Source organism: Camellia sinensis, chromosome 1 (genome assembly GCF_055761805.1).
Source record: "Camellia sinensis isolate YWXY chromosome 1, ASM5576180v1, whole genome shotgun sequence".
Lineage (NCBI taxonomy): Eukaryota > Viridiplantae > Streptophyta > Magnoliopsida > Ericales > Theaceae > Camellia > Camellia sinensis.
In genome coordinates this window covers 126,974,720-126,999,812 of record NC_138961.1, presented here as the reverse complement: position 1 = coordinate 126,999,812, position 25,093 = coordinate 126,974,720, and the positions used below count along the sequence as shown (strand labels likewise).

The 25,093-nt window shown below is 34.2% G+C and overlaps 1 protein-coding gene across 1 annotated transcript in view; it reads left to right on the top strand.

Annotated features, from left to right (window-relative positions):
- The first annotated feature begins 5,844 nt into the window (after positions 1-5,844).
- Positions 5,845-25,093, top strand: part of LOC114257187 (LEAF RUST 10 DISEASE-RESISTANCE LOCUS RECEPTOR-LIKE PROTEIN KINASE-like 2.1) — a 41,066-nt gene continuing 21,817 nt past the window's right edge. The window contains exons 1-3 of the mRNA XM_028196965.2: positions 5,845-6,042; positions 12,479-12,510; positions 22,297-23,078. Coding sequence (XP_028052766.2) covers positions 5,845-6,042; positions 12,479-12,510; positions 22,297-23,078 — 1,012 coding nt within the window. The remainder of the gene's footprint in view (positions 6,043-12,478; positions 12,511-22,296; positions 23,079-25,093) is intronic.

The following is a 25,093-nucleotide window of genomic DNA, read 5'->3' as shown; positions in this document are numbered from 1 at the left end:
AAAAACTAGTATGTTTGGGGTGTCTTTTTGACTTTTTACTAATAAATGTGCAAAAAGTAGAAAGAAAAGAAAATCTTTGACTTTTTGTAGGCTTTTTGACTTTTTTAGTAATTTTTTGACTTTTTGACTAAAATATTAACTTGCCAAACGAGGCTTAAACTATTTGATATTCACCCACTTACTATTTGTTATGAATAAACTTACTATTTAAAATATTACCTGTTGCTAAACAGGCCACCTTCAATTCTAATGATCTCCCAGCTGAAAGAGATGTTAAGTGTCTTGATAAATTAACTAAAAAAGATTTGTTTAAAATGACATTTGATTCAAAAGAAAATGAAAAAAGATTTTATAATACGTATGCAAAGGTGAAAGGTTTTAGTATTCGAAGAGATTAATTGTACAAGGATGAGTAATATGGTCTTATCAAGGAAGTGGGTTTACTCAAAAGAAGGATATAGACAATCCAAATACCTTGAAGTTGAAGGACGTAAAAGATAACCAAAACAATTAACTAAAGTAGGTTGTCATGCTTCTTTCTGTATCAAATTCAATCGAAATACTTTCAAATATGAAGTAAATGAATTTTTATAAGAGTACAATCAATTCATGAATTTTTCAAATAGCACAATCATTCCATGGTCATTTAAATGAAATGGTATTTTTTTTCCAATACTAGATGAAATCTAATAAATTTTTACATTTTGTTTAATACTTTAAAATTCATATTTCTAATTTATTATTTACTAGCCATTGTGGCTTTACTTACAATTTATTCTCATTTTACTTACCAATCAATAGTTTGAGAGTCTTATCGAGTAGTACTCATAGTTAATTGAGTTGTAAGTCAAATTTGATAAGTAAAGTATCAGCAAATAGTAAGTAAAGTCTCATTAAGTAATAAGTGAAGTTTAATTTAGTAGTAAATAAAGTCTAATGAAATAATAAGTAAAGTCTCATTAAGTAGTAAGTGAAATTTAATTGAGTAGTAAGTCAAACTCAATCATTAAGTAGTAAGTGAAATTTAATTATTAGTTAATCAAATCAAATGAAATAGAGTCTAATAAATTTTTACATTTTGTTTAAACTTCATATTTCTTGTTTAATAACTCTACTTACAATTTGTTCTAATTATATTTGCCAGTTAATAGTAATAGAGTCTTACTGAGTAGTAGTTATGTTTGATTGAGTTATGAGTCAAGTTTGATAGAGTATTAAATGGAGTATCAATGGGTAATAAACTGAGTCTCATCTCATTGACTAGTAAGTGAAATTTAATTGAATAGTAAGTAAAATCGAACGAAATAATAAGTAGAGTATCATAAATTAGTAAGTGAGATTTAAATGAATAGTAAGTGAAGTTCAATTCAGTGGTATCTTGTTAAATAATAAGTCATGTTTGATTAGTAAGTGGAGTTTGATTGAGTAATAAATTGAATCACATTGAGTAGTGAGAGGTGTTTAATTGGTCTGATGGAATAATAATTAGAGTCTTATTGAGTAGTAAATGGTATTTGATTGAGTAATAAATTAAGTTTGATGGAGTAATAAGTCAAGTCTTATTGAGTAGTAAGGGATTGTTTGGGGTATCCTAAATAAGTGTACTTTTTGTCTTTTTGGACTAAAAAAATTGAGGAAAAAAATATGGATGTTTGGGTTAACTTGTTGACTTTTTATGAAAAAATGTGTATTAAAAAATTATATAAATTAGTGTGTAGGGGAAAATTAGGATTGAGAGTTGTGCAGCCGTAATTTTTAACTTTGGATAAATAGTGATAACTTTTTAACTTTTTGAGTAATTTTTTGACTTTTTAACTTTTTTTTAACTTGCCAAACTTGGCCTAAGTCAAGTCTGATAAAATAGTAAGTGAGAATCATTGACTGGTAAAAATGTCATATATAATTTGAAGTTTATCCACATTTGTTATAAATTGAGAATCATTAACCGATAAAAATGTCGGATTGAATTATTTACTGATAAGAAGATTTACTATTTGTTAATCTGTTTCTACTTATCACACATTGTGAGTTTATTTACCATTAAATGTGACCATACACATAATTCTTTGTTTATTTTACTCAACTTACCATTGAATGCCATCATAGTTCCCATATATTACGACTCTCATCACCATTCATTGAGAAAATACTCAACAATGTAATTACACTTAACCTTACTTATCATTAAATTTGATCCCACTCAACCATTATAGATAAATGTTTATTGCTCCGAAATTATATTTTCAGATTACAAGAGTCATTAAGTACATGTTCATCCCTCCATTTACAATTTTCTAGCACCAAAACAAAAACAAAAAAAAGTACATGTTCATATATTCTTGAGGGTGCAATATATGTATCTATTTAGGCAGTAGTAGCCTCCTAATTCTTTAATTTAAAAAAATAAAAATCCCATGGTTATGAATTCTTTATAGAGAAGTTGTAATTCCAATTTCAGAAACCATCAATCAACAAAATATAGTGTTGTAATCTTCTTCTTCATGTTTTTTTTCTTGGGTTCCTAGAATGGCTAATAGTGTTGCCAATTGGCTGGCCACTTTCTTTTCGAAAGGCTCTTCGCCCTTAGATTGGGTCTGGAATCCCCCGTCTGCTCTCATAGATTTGTTGAGTTTGGACTGTTCTTTGTTGTTTGCAGATTTTATGGTTAAAAAAAAAAAAAGAAGAAAAAAAAGAAAAGAGAGATTAAAAAAATAGTTCACCGGAATCAATGGCGTCGTCGGAGTCCATTTGTGACAACTCTCACCTCTGATTAGTGTTAAATTGTGACTGAGCATGATAAGTAATTGATTAAACTGAAATTCCGAACTGATTGCATGTGTATGTTGCTTTAATTGCATCTCTATCTGTTTGCCATTAATTGATCTGTTCATGTTTTAAGTTTTGAACTGTAAATTGAAGGATTTATCGGCGACCGAATCCGAAATTGATTTGTATTTTATACTAATTAGAGTTTATGTGATTTTATGGTAGATTTAATTAAAATTCAATTTGGAATGATTAAATTAGATTAAATAATGTTAAATTACATTAGATTGAGTTATTATGAATTTGCCATTGAGTGGATTATGCTAGGCCACCACTTTTCTCACCCTTTACAATGTTTAGCATCATTTCCTCATTCATCTTCTTGAGCAAACCGAGTGAGAGAGGGAAATTTGGAGAAATTGAGTTCAACAAGAAATTTAGCTTGGAGACTTAGAAGACTTGAAGGGAATTTGCAAAATTGAGCTTGTATACTTTGAATTCAAGACCTAAGGTAGAGTTTTCATTCTTTCATTTGTGAATTTAAGTCATTTCTTGCATGGTTCATTGAAGTTGGTGATTAGAGTCTAGAATTGGCTCAAAGTGTTGTATTGAGTAGCTATGTGTACATACATGTACCTATCATGAAGTTTACGGTTGTTTTCCATGAAATTCTTCCATGCATGTCTAGATTATGGTTGTAATCTAAGAATTCATCTTGTTTTTGGAGTCAATGGTTCATTTGATCATGTGTTAGAAGCTTTGTTTTCAAATAAACACTTGCATGGTGCATTTACATCATGTTCTTGAAATTTGGGTTGAAATTGTGTTTAATTGACTTACCTTTGGGCTTGATTTTACAAATTGATCTTCAAAGACATGTTATACTATGAGTTTTCAAGTGTTTTCCATAAAATTGGCCTAAAGATTGAGTTTTGATGCATTGAATGCTTGGTTTGAGCTTGGGAGGCAAATCTGGAAATTCCAGATTTTGGCTTCCACGCTCGAGCGAAGGATTCCACGCTCGAGCGACCATCTTTTGTTCAGAGCTCCGCTCAAGCGAAGGAAGGCTGGCTCGAGCGTAGATTGCAAGCTCTCAGATGTTTGGTGCACACAGATGCACACTCGAGCGACGAGACCTACACTCGAGCGAAGGATGTGTCTCATGCTCGAGCGAGCATCGAGCGGAGATTTTCAACATCCAGCACTTTTTGCATTTTTACAGACCGCTCGAGCGAGGAAATCCACGCTCGAGCGACCCCACTATTTTGGCACGCTCGCTCGAGCGAAGAAAGCCACGCTCGAGCGAGACCCCTATTTCAGTAAAAATTTGAAAAGTGTTTTAAAGTGTATTTTTGCATCCTCATTCCATCTTACGCATTCCTAGGCCTAGTTTAAGGCATCTTAATGAGGATAATGTCATAGAACCACACCAAGTATAATTAGGGGCTAAGTTATGAATCCCGAGTGTGTGTTCGTTCTGCAACTGTAGGGTTGGCATCCGAGGACGCTCGTTAGCTTGTCTATAGCCCAGTGCTCTGTGAGTAATAATATTGTAAAAATATGTTCAATTATGATTATTTTTTGAATGATCGACTGTTCTGCTTACTGAAACATTATTGTTTAATGAATGAATGTTTTTCATATTTGTAAACTGTATCCGTGGCATCCATAGCAATTTACTATTACTGTACTGTTACTGCTACTGTCACAGAGATCTCTGTCGGTTCTCATGTTTGGAACTACTACTGTTTACTGTTATGATGGCCATCAACTGATTGGTTAGTCTGTTAAGACCTACTGTACTGTTTTGCTATGTGATGTACCACATGTGACTACTATGGTCCTAAATGACTTATTTACAGATGCAATTGACTGTTTAATTACTGAAAGGACATTCATTCTTAACCTCTTTACACTGCTGTTATTCACTGGCTTTAGCTCACTGTTTATATATATATATGTAGGTGTCCAGGCACCGGATCGAAGCTAGGAACGTCGGGTTAGCTCTTGTTTTGTCAAGCCAACCTTTGCTCCTCGCCTCGAGGTTCCAAGTCCGTTCAAGCCATGGCTGTTTTGGGGTGTTCAGATTCACCCTTCTGTTTCTGTTTTGTAATAGACGAATAAGACTTGACTGTACAGTTGGTTAGGGATTTGGTCCCTGACATGGGTGTTTGTGTATATGTCGCATGTATATATGTTTTGTTTATGAACGTGGTTTGTTTATAAAAGTCTTTTTGCATTCAGACTGTCATAGCTCATTGGACATCTCTTATTTTCTGTTTGGCTTCCGTCAGCCCCTTTACTCTGTATTTCTGTCATTACTGTCAAGCAGGCCTTCGGTAATCACGGATTACTAGCCGATTGCGATTCTAAACCCATAGGGGCGGGTTTGGGTCGTGACAGAGTGGTATCAGAGCGATACTAAAGTACGAGTTATACCGCACACACGTGTCCAAATGAGCTATAGGATGTCCTAGAAAAGTAATTAGGGCATTGCATGAGCATGAGAAAGTGTGTGTGGCCATGATATGAATATATGTGCTAATGTGCTAATATGCGTAAGTCAACAACTTCCTATGTTTATTATTACCATAATGCCTATAGTGAAATGGACAATGCAAGGCATGCTGATGAATCTGAATCATCTGAGGCAAGAATGACAAGGTTAGAAAGAACAGTTGAACTATTGACCGAGGCCCTAAGGCAACAGCAGAACCAACAGCCCCCACCTCCTCCAGTACAACTCGAACAGAATGTTAATGATGACATAATTGCTTTGACACAGAAGTTCAGCAAAATGAAACCCCCATCATTCCAAGGAGGCCTTGAACCACTAAAGACCAAAGTATGGGTTCTCAAAACTGAGAAATTATTTAAAGTGTTTCTGTGTTCGGAGGCACACAAGGTGTTACTGGCTACCTTTACTTTACAAGAAGAAGCTAGACGGTGGTGGATGCTTGTCCGTGATGCAAATTTTGTCATGACTTGGGCTTTAAGGAGTCCTTCTTTGAAAAATACTTTCCCCAGTGTGTCCGAGACCGCAAAGTGACTGAGTTTGAACAGTTGAAACAGGGCACCATGTCGGTAACAGAATATGAATCTAAATTCACTGAACTCGCCAGATATGCACCACACATGGTGGACACTGACTATAAAAAGGCCCGGAAGTTTGAAGGCAGGCTCAATGTAGAAATACTTGACCGAATCAACATTCTGAAGTTACTTAAATATGTGGATATTCTTGATCGAGCAATAATAGCTGAGTCGAATATCGAGGTATTGAAACAGACTGAAACACCAGCAACCGAGTAGTGCGGTAAGAGATGGGGCTTTAAGTTTAAGAAAGGCCAAAATAACCCATCGAATAAGAAGCAAACTACAGGGTCAACGACCAGCTCTAGTCAAGGAAACAATTCCATATCGCCCTGTTCCGAATGTGGGAAAAGGCCTAAAGGAGTTTGTTATAAAATTCCTGGTGCTTGTTACAGGTGTGGCAAGGTGGCCACATGGTCAAAGATTGCCCTTCCACTTCTCAAGGCAATAGTAAAGCTGCAACTAACGCCGTAGCATCGACTGTTGCACCTAAACCCAACCCCAAAGCTACTGGAAAGGAGCCTTTAAGGCAAGGCCAGGAATTTGCACTCATACCGGTAGATGTGCAGAATACCGAGACAGTTGTGTCAGGTACACTCTCAATTTGTGCTCAAAATGCATACATTCTGATTGATTCGGGGTCTACACATTCATTTGTCTCGCATGCTTTTTCACGAAAATTGAATAGACCACTGGAACCCATGAACTATTTGTTAGCTGTATCTTCACCCGCTAGGGGATCCATGACTTGTGCTTACGTATATCCTGTATGTGAGATTGTTATTGGGGATGTACTTTTATATATTGATTTGCTGCCATTGAATATTGACCACTTTGATGTAATTTTGGGAATGAACTAGTTAAAAAAATATCATGCTACCATAGACTGTGTAACGAAACAAGTTGTTTTTCGTCCACCTAGTCTACCTGAATTTGTGTTTAACGGAGTTGGTGTAGTACCTCCCCCATATCTGATTTCTTTCATGAAAGCGTTTAAATTGATTAGAAAGGGGTGTAAAGGGTATCTATGTTGTATATTGACTGTACCTACTGATACTAAAGCTAATGTGGACAGTATTCCTATAGTTAGAGAATTCCCAGATGTTTTTCCAGATGACTTGCCAGGGGATTTGATTGATAGGGAGATTGAGTTCACCATCGAAGTATTACCGGGTACACAGCCAGTTTCTAAAGCTCCTTACAGAATGACACCTACCGAATTAAAAGAATTGAAAATTCAGCTACAAGAACTGTTGGATAAGAAGTTCATTAGGCCCAGTACTTCACCGTGGGGCACATCGATTTTATTTGTGAAAAAGAAAGACGGCTTACTGAGGCTTTGCATTGACTACTGTGAACTGAACAAGGTAACAGTGAAAAACAAATATCCATTGCCTCGAATTGATGATTTGTTTGACCAGTTACAGGGTGCCTAGGTTTTTTCTAAAATTGACCTTAGATCCAAATACCACCAGTTGAAAGTCAAACCAGAGGACATTGAAAAGACTGTTTTTCGAACTAGGTACGGACATTATGAATTTCTTGTTATGCCTTTCGGAGTTATTAATGCACCTGCTGCATTTATGGACCTTATGAACATAATTTTTAAACCATTCCTCGACGAATTCGTAGTTGTTTTTATAGATGACATTCTGATTTATTCCAAGAGTAAAGAGGAACATGAACATCATTTGAGAATTGCCTTACAGACCCTAAGAGAATAGAAACTAGATGCAAAAGTGACAAAATGTGAATTTTGGCTTGATAATGTTATGTTTTTGAGACATGTGATTAATAAGGATAGCATTTTAGTTGATCCACAGAAAATTGAAGCAGTAGTGAATTGGCCTAGACCGACTAATGTTACTGAAGTCTGAAGTTTCTTAGGCTTAGCCGGGTACTACAGAAAGTTTGTAAAAGATTTCTCCAAAATTGCCCTACCGTTGACCCAGTTGACTCAAAAGGGAATATCATTTGACTGGACCGATCAGAGAGAATTAACTTTCCAGGAATTGAAAACTCGACTTGTAACTGTACCGATTCTCACCTTACCCTCAAGTAAGAATGGATTTACTATTTTTAGTGATGCTTTTTACAAGGATTTGGGATGTGTGTTAATGCAGAATAGTAAAGTTATTGCGTATGCTTCCCGACAACTGAGGCCACATGAAAAGAACTACCCTACCCATGACCTATAACTTGCCGCAATGGTTTTTACATTGAAAATTTGGCGCCACTACCTTTATGGGGCAACATGTGAAGTGTACACAGATCACAAGAGCTTGAAATATTTCTTTACACAGAAAGAGTTGAACATGAGGCAGCGGAGATGGTTAGAACTGATAAAAGACTATGATTTGCAAATTTTGTACCATCCAGGGAAAGCTAACACCGTTGCTGATGCACTTAGCCGAAAATCAATTGGGAATTTAGCCTGTTTACTTACCGGACAGAAAGAACTACTGTGTGATCTTGACAAATTTGAAGTTGAGATTGTTTTGCGTGAGCAAGGTAGGACATTGGCTGCTATTTCTGCTCAACCGGTACTTATTGAGGAGATTAAAGAGAAACAACAGCAGGATGACCTTTTGAAGAAAATTATTGATGAACGAGAATCCAAACCAAAGCCAGACTTTAAATTTGAGAACAATGTGTTGAAATTTCAGGGAAGGTTGTGTGTACCGAATGATTCTGAACTGAAAAGGCGAATTTTATAGGAAGGCCACAATTTGAAACTTTCCATCCATCCAGGAAATACAAAAATGTACCAAGACTTGAAACTGAATTTCTGGTGGCCGGGAATGAAGAAAGAGATTGCCGACTTCATGTCGAAATGTCTACATTGCCAACAAGTCAAAGCCGTACATCAACGACCCGCAGGTTTACTTCAGCCCTTACTAATACCGGAGTGGAAATAGGAACATATTATTATGGATTTTATTGTTGGACTGTCTCGCTCCAGTAAAAGTATGGACTCAATTTGGGTCATTGTTGATAGATTGACTAAATTTGCTCACTTTTTACCTGTCAAAACAATCTATAATGCAGACAAATTGGCTACAATTTATATTGATGAGATTGTTAGATTGCATAGAGTGCCTGTATCTATTGTTTCTAACAGGGATTCGAAGTTTACATCGAGATTTTGGCAAAGTTTTCAAACAGCATTGGGTACTGAATTGAAACTGAGTAGTGCATACCATCCTCAGACAGATGGCCAATCAGAGAGAACCATCCAGACCCTAGAGGATTTACTGCGGATGTGTGTTCTTGATTTCCAAGGAAATTGGGAAAGCCATTTACCTTTAGCTGAGTTTGCCTACAACAACAGTTTTCCCTTGAGCATTGGTATGGCGCCTTTCGAGGCTTTATATGACAGAAAATGTCGATCTCCTATTTGCTGGGCAAATGTCGATCTCCTATTTGCTGGGCAGAAGTTGGAGATGGGTCTTTGCTTGGGCCCGAGATTGCACAAGAAACCACTGAAAAAGTGAAACTGATTCAACAGAGATTGAAAACTGCACAAAGCCGACAGAAAAGTTATGCGGATGTCCGAAGACGAGACAGGGAATATGAAGTGGGTGATCATGTTTTTGTCAAAGTGACACCAATGAAGGGTCAGACTCGTTTTGGAGTCAAGGGTAAGCTAGCGCCGAGGTATGTTAGACCGTATGAAATCATTGAAAAGATTAATCCGGTGGTGTATCAAGTAGTGCTTCCTCCTGAAATAGAGCATATGCATAATGTCTTCCACATTTCAATGTTGAGGGATTATCTTTGGGATCCCTTCCATGTTATTGAGCCTACCCGTGTAGTGCTAAGTGATGACTACACTTATGAAGAACGGCCTATTCAGATTGTGAACTGACGAATCAAGAAGTTAAGGAATAAAGAAATTCTGTTAGTGAAAGTGGACTGGCAAAACCATGGTGGCATTTATGCCACTTGGGAAAGGGAAGACGATATGATGAAAAGATACCCTGAACTGTTTCCCCTGAATCCAGTATTCTTCCGTAACGAAGGTAATCCGAGTTTGGAGGACCAAACTCTTTTTAAGGAGGAAAGACTGTGACAACCCTCACCTCTGATTAGTGTTAAACTGTGACTGAGCATGATAAGCAATTGATTAAACTGAAATTCCGAACTGATTGCATGTGTATGTTGCTTTAATTGCATCTCTATCTGTTTGCCATTAATTGATCTGTTCATGTTTTAAGTTTTGAACTGTAAATTGAAGGCCTTATCGGCGACCGAATCCGAAATTGATTTGTATTTTATGCTAATTAGAGTTTATGTGATTTTATGGTAAATTTAATTAAAATTCAATTTGGAATGATTAAATTAGATTAAATAATGTTAAATTACATTAGATTGAGTTATTATGAATTTGCCATTGAGTGGATTATGCTAGGCCACCACTTCTCTCACCCTTTACATTGTTTAGCATCATTTCCTCACTCATCTTCTTGAGCAAATCGAGTGAGAGAGGGAAATTGGGAGAAATTGAGTTCAACAAGAAATTTAGCTTGGAGACTTAGAAGACTTGAATGGAATTTGCAAAATTGAGCTTGTATACTTTGAATTCAAGACCTAAGGTAGAGTTTTCATCCTCTCATTTGTGAATTTAAGTCATTTCTTGCATGGTTCATGGAAGTTGGTGATTAGAGTCTAGAATTGGCTCAAAGTGTTGTATTGAGTAGCTATGTGTGCATACTTGTACCTATCATGAAGTTTACGGTTGTTTTCCACGAAATTCTTCCATGCATGTCTAGATTATGGTCATAATCTAAGAATTCATCTTGTTTTTGGAGTCAATGGTTCATTTGATCAGGTGTTAGAAGCTTTGTTTTCAAATAAACACTTGCATGGTGCATTTACATCATGTTCTTGAAATTTGGGTTGAAATTGTGTTCAATTGGCTTACCTTTGGGCTTGATTTTACAAATTAATCTTCAAAGACATGTTATACTATGAGTTTTCAAGTGTTTTCCAGTAAATTGGCCCAAATGGTTGAGTTTTGATGTGTTGAATGCTTGGTTTGAGCTTGGGAGGCAAATTTAGAAATTCTAGATTTTGGCTTCCACGCTCGAGCGACCATCTTTTGTTCAGAGCTCCGCTCGAGCGAAGGAATGCTGGCTCAAGCGTAGATTGCAAGCTCTCAGATGTTTGGTACACGCAGACGCACGCTCAAGCGACGAGACCTACACTCGAGCGAAGGATGTGTCTCACGCTCGAGCGAGCATCGAGCGGAGATTTTCAACATCCAGCACTTTTTGCATTTTTACAGACCGCTCGAGCGAGGAAGTCCATGCTCGAGCAATCCCACTGTTTTGGCACGCTCGCTCGAGCGAAGAATGCCATGCTCGAGTGAGACCCCTGTTTCAGCAAAAATTTGAAAAGTGTTTTAAAGTGCATTTTTGCATCCTCATTCCATCCTACGCATTCCTAGGCCTAGTTTAAGGCATCTTAATGAGGATAATGTCATAGAACCACACCAAGTATAATTAGGGGCTAAGTTATTAATCCCGAGTGTGTGTTCGTTCTGCAACTGTAAGGTTGGCATCCGAGGACGCTCGTTAGCTTGTCTATAGCCCAGTGCTCTGTGAGTAACAATGTTGTAAAAATATGTTCAATTATGATTATTTTTTGAATGATCGACTGTTCTGCTTACTGAAACGTTATTGTTTAATGAATGAATGTTTGTCCTATTTGTAAACTGTATCTGTGGCATCTATAGCAATTTACTATTACTGTACTGTTACTGCTACTGTCACAGAGATCTCTGTCGGTTCCCATGTTCGGAACTACTACTGTTTACTGTTATGATGGCCATCAACTGACTGTTCAGTCTGTTAAGACCTACTGTACTGTTTTGCTATGGAATGTACCACATGTGACTACTATGGCCCTTAATGACTGATTTACTGATGCAATTGACTGTTTAATTACTGAAAGGACATTCATTCTTAACCTCTTTACACTGCTGTTATTCACTAGCTTTAGCTCACTGTTTATATATATATATATATATATATGTAGGTGTCCAGGCACCGGATCGGAGCTAGGAGCGTCGGGTTAGCTCTTATTTTGTCAAGCCAACCTTTGCGCCTCGCCTCGAGGTTCCAAGTCCGTTCAAGCCATGGCTGTTTTGGGGTGTTCAGATTCACCCTTCTGTTTCTGTTTTGTAATAGACGAATAAGACTTAACTGTACAGTTGGTTAGGGATTTGGTCCCTGACATGGGTGTTTGTGTATATGTCGCATGTATATATGTTTTGTTTATGAATGTGGTTTGTTTATAAAATTCTTTTTGCATTCAGACTGTCATAGCTCATTGGACATCTTTTGTTTACTGTTTTGGCTTCCACCAGCCTCTTTACTCTGTATTTCTGTCATTACTGTCAAGAAGGCCTTCGGTAATCACGGATTACTGGCCGGTTGCGATGCTAAACCCCTATGGGCGGGTTTGGGTTGTGACACCATTGTAATGGAGGAGAAGAAGAAGAAAGAAAGAAAAGGGATTAAAAAAAAAAAAGTCACCGAAATCCATGGTGTGGCCAGAAAAAGAGAAAAGAAAAATTATTTGGAAGCTATGGTGTTGTTTGCGTTTATGTTGACAGATGGGTGATGGTGTGGTCATGGGTCTTGGGATGTAAGGTGTTGGAAGTGTTTTGTAGAGGGGAGAGAGAGAGAGATGAACAGTAGAGAGAGTTTACTGTTAAATGAGGGATTTGACTGGTGGTAACTAGTTAGCTGTTTTGATTTTGAAAGGCTAAGATTTAAGATTCCAATCTTATGGTTGAAAATTATTTCCCTGTATGACATCTAAACACCACTTTTTGGATACCATAGTTGGACCCGTCTTTGAAATGTCTGCGTTTCATTTGAAGGCTCATAAAAATCAGCTAGTTGTAAAATTATTGAACAGTTATTTTACGTAACTCGAATCCTCCCTTTCTCGAATTCTCTGAATTTAAAACATCGTTTCGTCGTTTTGAGATATGGATATAATTATATATTTTGCAAGATATGAATGTTCACATCATTAGTTATTTGTTACTATACTTATTGTTTGAACAATTACTTTTTATTACCATTAAACAATTGAAATAGTCATTTTTTTCCTTTCAATTTTATTTCATGCTGCAGTGTGAATGTTCACATTGGTATGAATTTAGTTTTTCTAAGGTTAGTTATATGTTAATTGTAAATTGTCAACATTCACATTGTATTTTAGTACGAGTTTTTTTTTTTTTTTGAATTTTTTTTCGAAAGTTAGTTGTATTTTGTTGTTGTTGTTGTTTTTTTTTTTTTGGTAATTGTTGGTTGGACAATCATTTTTATTACCATTGAATAATTAAAATAGTCGATTTTCATTTTTTTCAATTTTATTTTATGTTTTCACGCTGAAGTGTGAATGTTCACATTTGTATGATTTTTTTTTTTTTTAACTAGTTGTATATTAATTGTAAATTGTGAACATTCACATTGTATTTTAGTATAAATTTTGTTTTTTCGAAAGTCAATTATATGTTTGTTGTTTTTGTCATTGTTTTTAGTTGAACAATTATTTTTGTTACCATTGAACAATTGAATTTTCACTTTTTTTAATTTTGTTTTATGTTTTCACGTTGCAGTGTAAATGTTTACATTGGTATGAGCTATTTTTTTTAAGGCTAGTTGTATATTAATTATAAATTGTGAGCATTCATATTGTATTTTGGTATAAATTTTATTTTTTCGAAGGTTAGTTGTATGTATGTTATTTATTGTGAACATTCATATTGTACTTTAGTATGTGTTTTGTTTTTTCAAAAGTTAGTTGTACATTTGTTGTTTACTGTGAACATTCATATTGTATTTTGATTTTCATTCATATTTTTTGTTGCATTACTTTTAAAATTTTCAAATTATAAAAGGTTCAAAGTTCATAATTTGATATTTTCTCTAGGGAATGTGAGAGAGATTTTCTCCTCAGAATAATGAAAAGATTTTCTCCATAGAATAAGTGAAATATGTTGTCTTTAGAATGAGGGAGATATTTTCTTCATAAAATAAGGAACTATTGTTATGTGTATTTGTTTTAAAATAGAAACATGTACAAAAAATTAGAAAAGATGATTTGGTCATATTACATTAAACAGGACTTAATGGAATACTTAAAAAGATTGTGAGTTAGATGAAATAAAACATTTACAAAGAAAATTTATCAAAAAAATTTTATGATAGTAGAGATATTTAATATTATTTAATGGACTTTTAACAGAACCCTTCAACAATACATGAGTAATATTTGACTAAGAAAATTAGAATATGAGAGTTGTGTACATTATATTCCTTATGTGATGAATTATTGAATTTCAAGAAAATGTGTGATACGAAATGAAGAACTACAAAAAGAAATTTAGACTAAAACTGCAAAATGGGTAAGATTGTCTATCTGTCATCCTAATGTTGATTAAATCCAAACATAAAATATAGGCTATGTTTGGGATAATTTTTTTTTTTGGCTATTTTAGCCACAAAAGGATAAAATAGATTAAAAAATTCATAAGATAAAATGTCACATTCAAATCATAATTATTTTATTTTTTTCTATCAGAAAAATCAAAAAAGTCAAAAAAATCTATCACAAATAAAAATTTTTGGCCCTAAGTTAAAATAACCAAAAACTTAAAAAATTAAAAAATCAACTCACATCCCAAATAAATGCATAATAGACATAATCTAAAAGAATTAAAACTAACAATCTTAAAAATATTAAGACAATCTAATCTAATCGAGATGGCACAATCAAACTTGGCTTAATTGTCATGGAACGCGTGTGATTTATATAACGACAATGCTACGTAGTTCAAATTTTGTGGCTCAAAAGTGGTTCAAATGGCCAAAACGACGTCGTTTTGAGTACAGAACAACATAAAAATGGCCAAAACGACGTCGTTTTGGCCATTTGAGCCACTTTTAAACCACAAAATTTGAGTTACGGGACATTTTCCTTTATATAATTTGATGTCTACGTATACTGCGTACTATTAAGTGGAATCTCTCTCTCTCTCTCTCTATTTCTCTCTCAGAGCCTCTCCATGTTTGGGGGAAAAATGTTGGAAAATGGTTTTATATAGGCATAATTTTGAGCCCATTTTGGGTGGGCCCCAAATGTCTTTTGGGGTGGGTCCGAAGAGGTGACGTGTTCCTTGCCGCGTGGCAAGTCACACGGTGAAGACGGTACGTCAAAACCATTTATGAGTGAATGGGAAGTTGACGTCGTTTTCGGGTTTTACATTAATTTTTTAGATAAAATTCATTTGAATTTTTTCAATACAAATTATTGTGGGAATTTAATTTAATTCTAAAAATTCAAATTTTGGATTCCTGAGTGGTTTCTTAAAAAATTGTAATTATGAGAATTTAATTTAATTCTAAATTCAAATTTTAAGTTCTTAAGTGATTTCTTAAAGTTTGTACCTCTTTATTTATTTAGTAAACTATTCAATTTGTTCAAAATAGTTTATATAAATAAAAGATGCAATAGTTTGTATCAGTTGCACTAACGGACAAAATTTCCACTAGCGGACAATTGGTTTGAATATTTGTATTCAAATGTGCTTCAGTTAGAATCTCTTTTTTGAATTCGAAAACTGTTGCACCGGTTCTGTCTATCAGTACCTGTTCGGATTGTGTATTTTTTTGCCTATAAATAGAGCTTATTCTAGCAGTTTAAAAGATCCCAAAAAATCAGTCTGAGATATAAAAGTTCAATCCGGGAATTCAGTCTGATATTTGGTCCCTTTGCTGTTCATTTCTTTTAGTGCATTATTCTTCATATTTAGTTTTAGGAAAAATATTCAGAGAGTTAGAACACAGGTTTGGTTCGCCGAACAAATTGTTTGGAGTACTACTACAATTTGTGAAGATCATTGTATCCTGGGAGATAGACGCCACTCAACCGTAAGTACCTTAGCGGGGCGAATCTGTCTTAAGGACAGAGTGTCACACACTCGACTTGGTCTTGTAATTTTATTTGGTTCGACAAAATAAATCCGGTATGTTATTTATTTGTTTTGTTTGAATTTATTTCTAGTTTTTATTTACACAGAAGATTGTTCCAACAATCTTAAGACAGATTCGAATTATTCTGTTTACAGAATTTTTCGTTTGTTTTCCTTTTTCATTCTTCGTAAATAATTTCGGAAGAAAATTATTTTCTGTGAATTTACAAAATAATATTCTGGTTGGAAAAACAAATAGTGATTATATGCTATTTGACAGATAGTAGTAATATACTGTCTCTTTTCTTTGACAACAACTAGTAGTACGATACTGGTGTCATTAACAATTCAGAATATATTTTTGTGGAATTTTTTCAGAAATTAATTTTGGTTTTTAGAAATTATTTTCTGAGTTTTCTTTAATTAAAATTCTGTTTCAGTATTTTAATTATTGAAGTGTTACAGAAATTTAATTTTCTGTGTGGAATTAATTTGGTTAAATAAAATTTTATTTTATTTCCAAATTAATTGAAAAATAAAAGTTATAGTTTTTATTTCTTTTATTTTTACAGAATTTAATTTCTTGTGTGGAATTATTTTGGTTAAATAAAATTTTATTTTTTTTCCAAATTAATTGATAAATAAAAGTTATAGTTTTTATTTATTTTATTTTACAGAATTTAATATTCTGTGGAATTAATTTGTTTAAATAAAATTTTATTTTATTTTCAAATTAATTGGAAAATAAAAGTTACATTCTTGTTTCTTTTATTTTTACGGAATTTAATTCTGTGAATTTGGTTTAATTTTCTGTGTAGTGTAAATTCTAATTATAATTTTGTTTTATATATTAGAATTGATGGCTACTGAAACAAATGCCCAAACAAGTACTACTGTGGTGGCTGCAATGACGCCAACCCCCTCTCCTGTTGTAACAGTACCGGTAAATCACGGTGAAAAGCCAGAGAAGTTCTTAGGAACTGGCTTTAAAAGATGGCAACAGAAAATGTTGTTCTATCTTACAACTCTGAACCTGGCTCGTTTTCTTCGTGAAGATGCTCCTATCCTGAAAGAGGATGAAACCGACCGGCAAGTGGTTGTTGCGGTTGATGCTTGGAAACATGCCGATTTCCTTTGCCGGAATTACGTCTTGAACGGACTTGACAACACATTATACAACGTCTATAGTCCAATCAAGACTGCAAAGGAACTTTGGGAATCGTTGGAGAAAAAGTACAAAACGGAAGATGCCGGCTCAAAGAAATTTGTAGTTGGCAGATTCTTAGATTTTGTAATGGTTGATTCCAAAACTGTGATCAGCCAAGCTCAAGATTTCCAACTCATTCTGCATGACATTCACGCAGAAGGTATGTCTCTCAGTGAATCCTTTCAAGTTGCAGCCTTAATTGAAAAATTACCAAAAGGCTGGAAGGAATTCAAGAACTACCTCAAACATAAGCGCAAAGAAATTTCTATGGACGAGTTGATTGTGCGTTTGAGGATTGAGGAGGACAACCGCAATTCTGAAAAGCGGGCTGGTAAGCTTCCTATGGAGTCTAAGGCAAATGTGGTGGAACATGTTGCAAAAACCAAGAAACGAAAGTCTTCTGGAGAAAGTTCATCACAAGGCTCTAAAGGGGGGGATAATAAAAAGTACAAGTTTAATGGCAAATGTTACATCTGTGACAAAGAGGGACATCGGGCCAAAGATTGCCGTAGCAAAGGCAAAAACAAAAGAAGAACAAGCAAGAAGCCTGCTCAAGCCCACATGACCGAAGTGGATAGTATTTCCAATGGTGTCGATGACATCAATCTTTCTGCAGTTGTTTCCGAGGCAAATCTTGTCGGAAATCCTAAAGAATGGTGGGTGGACACTGGTGCTACTCGCCATATCTGTGCCGACAAAAAGATGTTCACATCTTATTCTACAGTGGATAATGGTGAACAACTTTTTATGGGCAACTCCTCAACTTCCAAAGTTGAAGGACAAGGAAATATTGTACTCAAGATGACATCTGGAAAGGAACTCACTCTCAACAATGTGCTGCATGTACCGGACATTCGCAAGAATCTTGTTTCCGGATCTTTGTTGAGTAAGAATGGGTTTAGGCTAGTATTTGAGAGTGATAAATTTGTACTTACTAAGAATGGGATGTATGTAGGAAAAGGTTACATGTCTGATGGCCTTTTCAAATTAAATGTAATGACCGTTGTACCCTCAGTTATTAATAAAACTACATCTTCTTCTTACTTGCTTGAGTCTTCAAATTTATGGCATGGTAGACTAGGACATGTTAATTATGGATCTTTGCGTAGATTAATTAATATGGAATGTTTACCTAAATTTGACATTGATTCAAATCATAAATGTGAAATTTGTGTTGAGGCAAAATTATCTAAAACTCCTTTTCATTCAATTGAAAGAAGTACGGAACCACTTGAATTAATTCATAGTGACATTTGTGATTTTAAATCAATTCAAACCAGAGGTGGAAAAAAGTATGTAATCACTTTTATAGATGACTATACTAGATATAGTTATATTTATTTAATTCGAACCAAGGATGAAGCTTTGGAAACTTTCATTCAATATAAGAATGAAGTAGAAAATCAACTTGGTAAGAAAATCAAGAAACTTAGAAGTGATAGAGGTGGTGAATATGAATCACCTTTTGGTGAGTTTTGTAAAGAACATGGAATAATTCATCAAACCACTGCTCCTTATTCACCTCAGCAAAATGGAATTGCTGAAAGGAAAAATAGGACTTTAAAAGAAATGATGAATGTCATGTTAATAAGTTCTGGATTACCTCAGAACTTGTGGGGGGAAGCAATACTTTCTGCTAATTATATTTTAAATAAAGTACCCCGAAAGAAAGTGAATCAAACACCTTACGAATTGTGGCATGGAAGAGTACCATCCTACAAATATTTAAAAGTGTGGGGGTGTTTGGCTAAAGTGGCTATTCCTAGTCCTAAAAAGACTAAGATAGGTCCTAAGACCATTGATTGCATTTTCATTGGTTATGCTAAGAATAGTAGTGCATATCGGTTTTTGATTCATAAATCAGAACATTCCGAAATGCATGTAAATACTATTATTGAATCTCGGAATGCATCTTTCTTTGAACATGTATTTCCAAAGAAGATTGGACAAGAGACTAGTACTAATAAAAGATCTTTTGATGCTATTACTAGTCAGGATCAAGAACATGATCAAGAACAAGAGTTAGATCAAAATGAGGAAGAGGAACTTAGGCGTAGTAAACGTGCTAGAACCTCAAAATCTTTTGGTCCAGATTTTCTAACATATTTGTTAGAAAATGAGCCTTTAACTTTTAAAGAGGCTATGTCCAGTCCTGAAGCTCCTTTATGGAAAGAAGCTGTCAACAGTGAAGTTGAATCCATCTTGCAAAATCACACTTGGGAATTAGTGGACTTGCCACCAGGTTGTAAACCTCTTGGGTACAAGTGGATTTTCAAAAGAAAATTGAAAGCGGATGGATCAATAGATAAATACAAGGCAAGACTTGTAGTCAAAGGTTTTAGACAGAAAGAAGGTCTAGATTACTTTGACACATACTCACCGGTTACTAGAATCACATCCATTAGAATGCTAATTGCCATTGCATCTCTATACAATCTAGAAATTCATCAAATGGATGTTAAAACCGCTTTCTTAAATGGTGAGTTAAATGAAGAAATTTACATGGAACAACCAGAAGGGTTTTCTGTTCCAGGGAAAGAAAAGAAAGTGTGTAAATTGGTTAAATCATTATATGGTTTAAAACAAGCGCCAAAGCAATGGCATGAGAAATTTGACAAGGCAATGATGTCAAATGGATTTAAAATTAATGAGTGTGACAAATGTGTTTATATTAAAAACACAGATAAAGGTTATGTCATTGTATGTCTTTATGTAGATGATATGCTCATCATTGGTAGTAATAATGACATGATTAAAACTACCAAGAAAATGTTGAATAAACATTTTGACATGAAGGACATGGGCATTGCTGATGTAATACTTGGTATGAAAATTACCAAAACATCAGAAGGATATGCTTTGTCACAATCTCATTACATTGAGAAAATACTTGACAAATTCAGCAAAGATGATGATCATCTTGCTAGAACTCCTGTAGATGTTAATTTGTATCTTTCTAAAAATGTACAGGAAAGTATTTCTCAATTAGAGTATGCCCAAATTATTGGAAGCTTAATGTACTTGATGAACTGCACTCGCCCAGATATAGCTTATGCAGTAAGTAAATTAAGTAGATATACGAGTAATCCGGGAGTAGAACACTGGAAAGCAATTATAAGGGTTCTAAGATATCTCCGATTTACTCGTAACATTGGGCTGAATTATACTAGATATCCAGCAGTACTTGAAGGATACTGTGATGCAAATTGGATATCGGATACAAGAGACTCGAAGTCCACCAGTGGGTATGTCTTTACTCTTGGTGGGGCGGCTGTATCTTGGAAATCTTCAAAACAGACTTGTATTGCTAGGTCTACTATGGAATCTGAATTCATAGCTTTAGACAAAGCAGGGGAAGAGGCAGAATGGCTTCGCCACTTCCTTGAAGATATTCCAATTTGGCCAAAACCGGTGCCTGCTATATGCATACATTGTGATAGTCAATCAGCAATAGGTAGAGCACAGAGTCATATGTATAACGGTAAGTCTCGACACATTCGTCGTCGACATAATACCGTAAGACAACTACTCTCTAATGGAATTATTTCCATAGAATATGTTAAGTCTAAAGACAACATAGCGGATCCACTAACCAAAGGGTTAGCAAGAGAGTTAGTTGAGAATTCATCGAGGGGAATGGGACTCAAGCCTATTTAATAAGAGTTACCACAACGGCAACCCAACCTAGTTGACTGGAGATCCCAAGATCTAGGTTCAAAGGGACAACCGAGTTGTGATTGACTCAGAAGGATCACTGTGGAGTCCAACTCCTACCCATTTCTATGATGAAAAAGTGATGTCTGCAGCGATTTAGGATAAGTAATACTTTTAATAATTCTTATATCTAGGTAAACCTAGTGGAGTATGGCAGGATACTTTTCATAAGAATTACCTATATGAGTATGAACTGGGCCGGTTCTATGAGATTTGTGAAGGGCTACAATTCTCTAAAGCACTCATGAAGACCAGGTTGTTCAGGGCCAAAATGAACACAATAGTGAGAACTAAACTGTGTCTGGAGATATACTGTGTGAGTTCTATTGTCTTGGTTTACACAAACGGCTGAACAGTTCAAGACATCATGTTCACTGGTTAGCTAGTAAATCCGATAGTGTCTCACAAGGGAAGGTTCAAAGCCAAAAGCTACCTATCCTTTGCAGAATATTTCCAATTTCTGTACTCTCTGTAATTAGATCATGTTGTTGCATTTTCTCTCCGTCAAATTCCATTCATGTGGGGGATTGTTGGAAAATGGTTTTATATAGGCATAATTTTGAGCCCATTTTGGGTGGGCCCCAAATGTCTTTTGGGGTGGGTCCGAAGAGGTGACGTGTTCCTTGCCGCGTGGCAAGTCACACGGTGAAGACGGTACGTCAAAACCATTTATGAGTGAATGGGAAGTTGACGTCGTTTTCGGGTTTTACATTAATTTTTTAGATAAAATTCATTTGAATTTTTTCAATACAAATTATTGTGGGAATTTAATTTAATTCTAAAAATTCAAATTTTGGATTCCTGAGTGGTTTCTTAAAAAATTGTAATTATGAGAATTTAATTTAATTCTAAATTCAAATTTTAAGTTCTTAAGTGATTTCTTAAAGTTTGTACCTCTTTATTTATTTAGTAAACTATTCAATTTGTTCAAAATAGTTTATATAAATAAAAGATGCAATAGTTTGTATCAGTTGCACTAACGGACAAAATTTCCACTAGCGGACAATTGGTTTGAATATTTGTATTCAAATGTGCTTCAGTTAGAATCTCTTTTTTGAATTCGAAAACTGTTGCACCGGTTCTGTCTATCAGTACCTGTTCGGATTGTGTATTTTTTTGCCTATAAATAGAGCTTATTCTAGCAGTTTAAAAGATCCCAAAAAATCAGTCTGAGATATAAAAGTTCAATCCGGGAATTCAGTCTGATATTTGGTCCCTTTGCTGTTCATTTCTTTTAGTGCATTATTCTTCATATTTAGTTTTAGGAAAAATATTCAGAGAGTTAGAACACAGGTTTGGTTCGCCGAACAAATTGTTTGGAGTACTACTACAATTTGTGAAGATCATTGTATCCTGGGAGATAGACGCCACTCAACCGTAAGTACCTTAGCGGGGCGAATCTGTCTTAAGGACAGAGTGTCACACACTCGACTTGGTCTTGTAATTTTATTTGGTTCGACAAAATAAATCCGGTATGTTATTTATTTGTTTTGTTTGAATTTATTTCTAGTTTTTATTTACACAGAAGATTGTTCCAACAAAAAATTCTCTTGGCAGGGTACACAACCCTTGTTGTTCTTGTCCTGTCTTCTGTAAATTGCTATGCTAGGAAAAGTCACCACCACTGTGACCCTTCTTCGTGTGGAAATATTGATAAAATCACCCTTCCCTTTAGATTGAAAGGCGATCCAAAAAACTGCGGAGTCAAGAAGTATGAATTGGAGTGCGAGAATAATCGCACAGTTTTACAGTTATTCTCTGGAAAATACTACGTGGAGGAGATCAACTACCACAACCATACAATCAGAGTTGTGGATGTGGGCATACACAAGGACGATTGCTTCTCTCTTCCTCTTCACTCTTTGACACAAAACAACTTTAATAAGTACCACCATTACCGTGACTATCCATATCATTTGATTCCATTTTATTTGAGGTACGAATATGAAAGTAGTCTAGTAGTGTTCATGAATTGTGAGAAGCCAGTGAAGTCTCCCCTCTACATACACAATATTTGTAGCAAAGGAGGAGGAAATTCTTCGGGCTCTGTAAAAGGGCAATATTTGTACGTTGTGGTGGGGGGTGACTTGAAGGTGTCAGATGTGGCGGATTTGTGTACGGTGGAGATGATGGTTCCGATTGCACAGCCGCCGTTGTTGATGAGTGGTGAAAATCGTGGGAACATTTCCATTTCCTTCTTGGACGTCCACAATGCCATGGCTGATGGATTTGAGCTTTACTTTGACAGCTACTACTACAACTACTACTACTACGCTTTCTGTCCACCGAATTGGTCTTCCTTCCATTGTGCGTAAAATTTTTTTCTTCTTAATGCTTTCCTCAATTCTAATTCAATTTCTTCATTCGCTAATAATATGAACAAATAAAAATATTCCTTTTTCTTTTTCTTTTTCTTTTTTTTTTTTCATTGTAAAATAGGAAAATATTTCTCTAAATAGCTTCAGGACCATCATCTTTTGGAAAAGAAAATTTTACTTGTTTGAAAACATCAATTTTCAATTTTGTCATTTTGCAGGCCTCAACTTGAAAATTTTAAACTATTTTTTTTAAATATTTTAAAAAAATCAAACTATTTAACAAAAAAACCCACTTTTTACACTATTTAATTAACCTATTTTTTAAAAACGCAAGTTCAAAATGCGAGTCCGTTATGAAATCGCATATTCAAAATGTAATTTTATAATACGATTTCATATTGATTTAACTTACTAATATATAAATGTGGGCCATGCTAATATGAAATTACATGTTCAAAACGTGATTACACCACGAAATCGTAATTTGAAATTGCGATTTTAAAAAGTGAATTAGTTTGATAAATAATATAAAAAGTTAGTTATTTACATAAATAATTTAATTTTATGAAATATTTCACAAAAAAAAACTCATAGCATAACTCTTTTACTTTTTAGGATTAGCTTTCTATTTTGCGATTTTTAGCCTCAAGTGAAAACTTTTAATATTTGAAAAAAGAGAAATTTTACTGTTTTGGGTAATAGTGAGTACAGTGAATATTCATCAATTTTTTTTTTAGTATTTATTAGAAAACAAAAGATCTCAAAGAGAGAATTCCAAAAATTCAATTTTATCAAAAACGAAGATATACATGAAAGTTATATTTGGTTCCAAAATTGAGTCCACTTTTCAGAAAACTAGGTCTGTTTTTAGTGAATTTTTTAAAAATATTTTACACAAATTTTTTATTTTTTAAATACACCTAATCTAAATATGCTTAAAAACTATAATATTTGTGATATTTTTATATAAAAAAAATTCACTAAATACAATACATTTTTCTATTTTGTTGTATTCAATGAATTTTTAAAAAATTTCTATACAATTTTTTTACTTTTTAAGTATATTAAGATTAAGTGAATCTAATTTTTTTTAAAAATGATTAAAATATTTTAAAATATTATTAAAAATATAAAAATATGAATTGAAAATTTAAAAAATTATTTTTGAAAACTCAAAACCAAACGGAATAAAATTCCAAGTTGTTAAACAATTCAGAAACGAAAAACAGTGCTACATTTATGCTGGGAAATGCTATGACACCATATGCGTGGTATGACAAAATATGTAATTTTATTATAAAATTTTGAAATATTAATTATAAAATGCATAATCTCGTCACAAATTAATATAATAAAAAATGTCGTAATCAAATTACAAACTTTTACAACACCAATCATAAAATTTTAAATATTTTATTATGTCAATTTATAGCGATATTATGCATTTTATAATTAATATTTTAAAATTTTATAGTAAAATTATATATTTTTATAATAGAATGCATATGATATGCACTTTAAAGAGATGCACAGCATAGAATTTCCCATCTATGTTGCATTATTGTATAAGAGTATTTTTATATAAATCAAGCCCCCTAACTATTAGAGGACAGGAATTAGGAAACCTGTTTTTGTCCAAATAAAAAATCCTTTATTTCGTTTGACCTCGGGAAAAAAAAAAATTTTTCTTTAATTTTTTTCCTATTTAAGCTATCATGTTTTAAATTACCCTCAATCTCAACCATCAGTCGAACCTGCTAACTTGTCTAACAGAAGAATTTTTTTGCAAAGCATGTGACATTCTCTTATTTGTTCTTTCGACTTAAGTTGTTTTCTATTCATAGATGTGGATAGAAATTTAAAGGAGGAGAATCCTTTCAGTCTAGATTTTGGATTAGACGGTGTTGTTTGGTTTCATAAGGCTCATAATAGGTTCTGTTTTGATGATTTGAATAATTTATTTTGTTGGACACTTCGTGTATTTCATCTACAAAAAGAAATCAG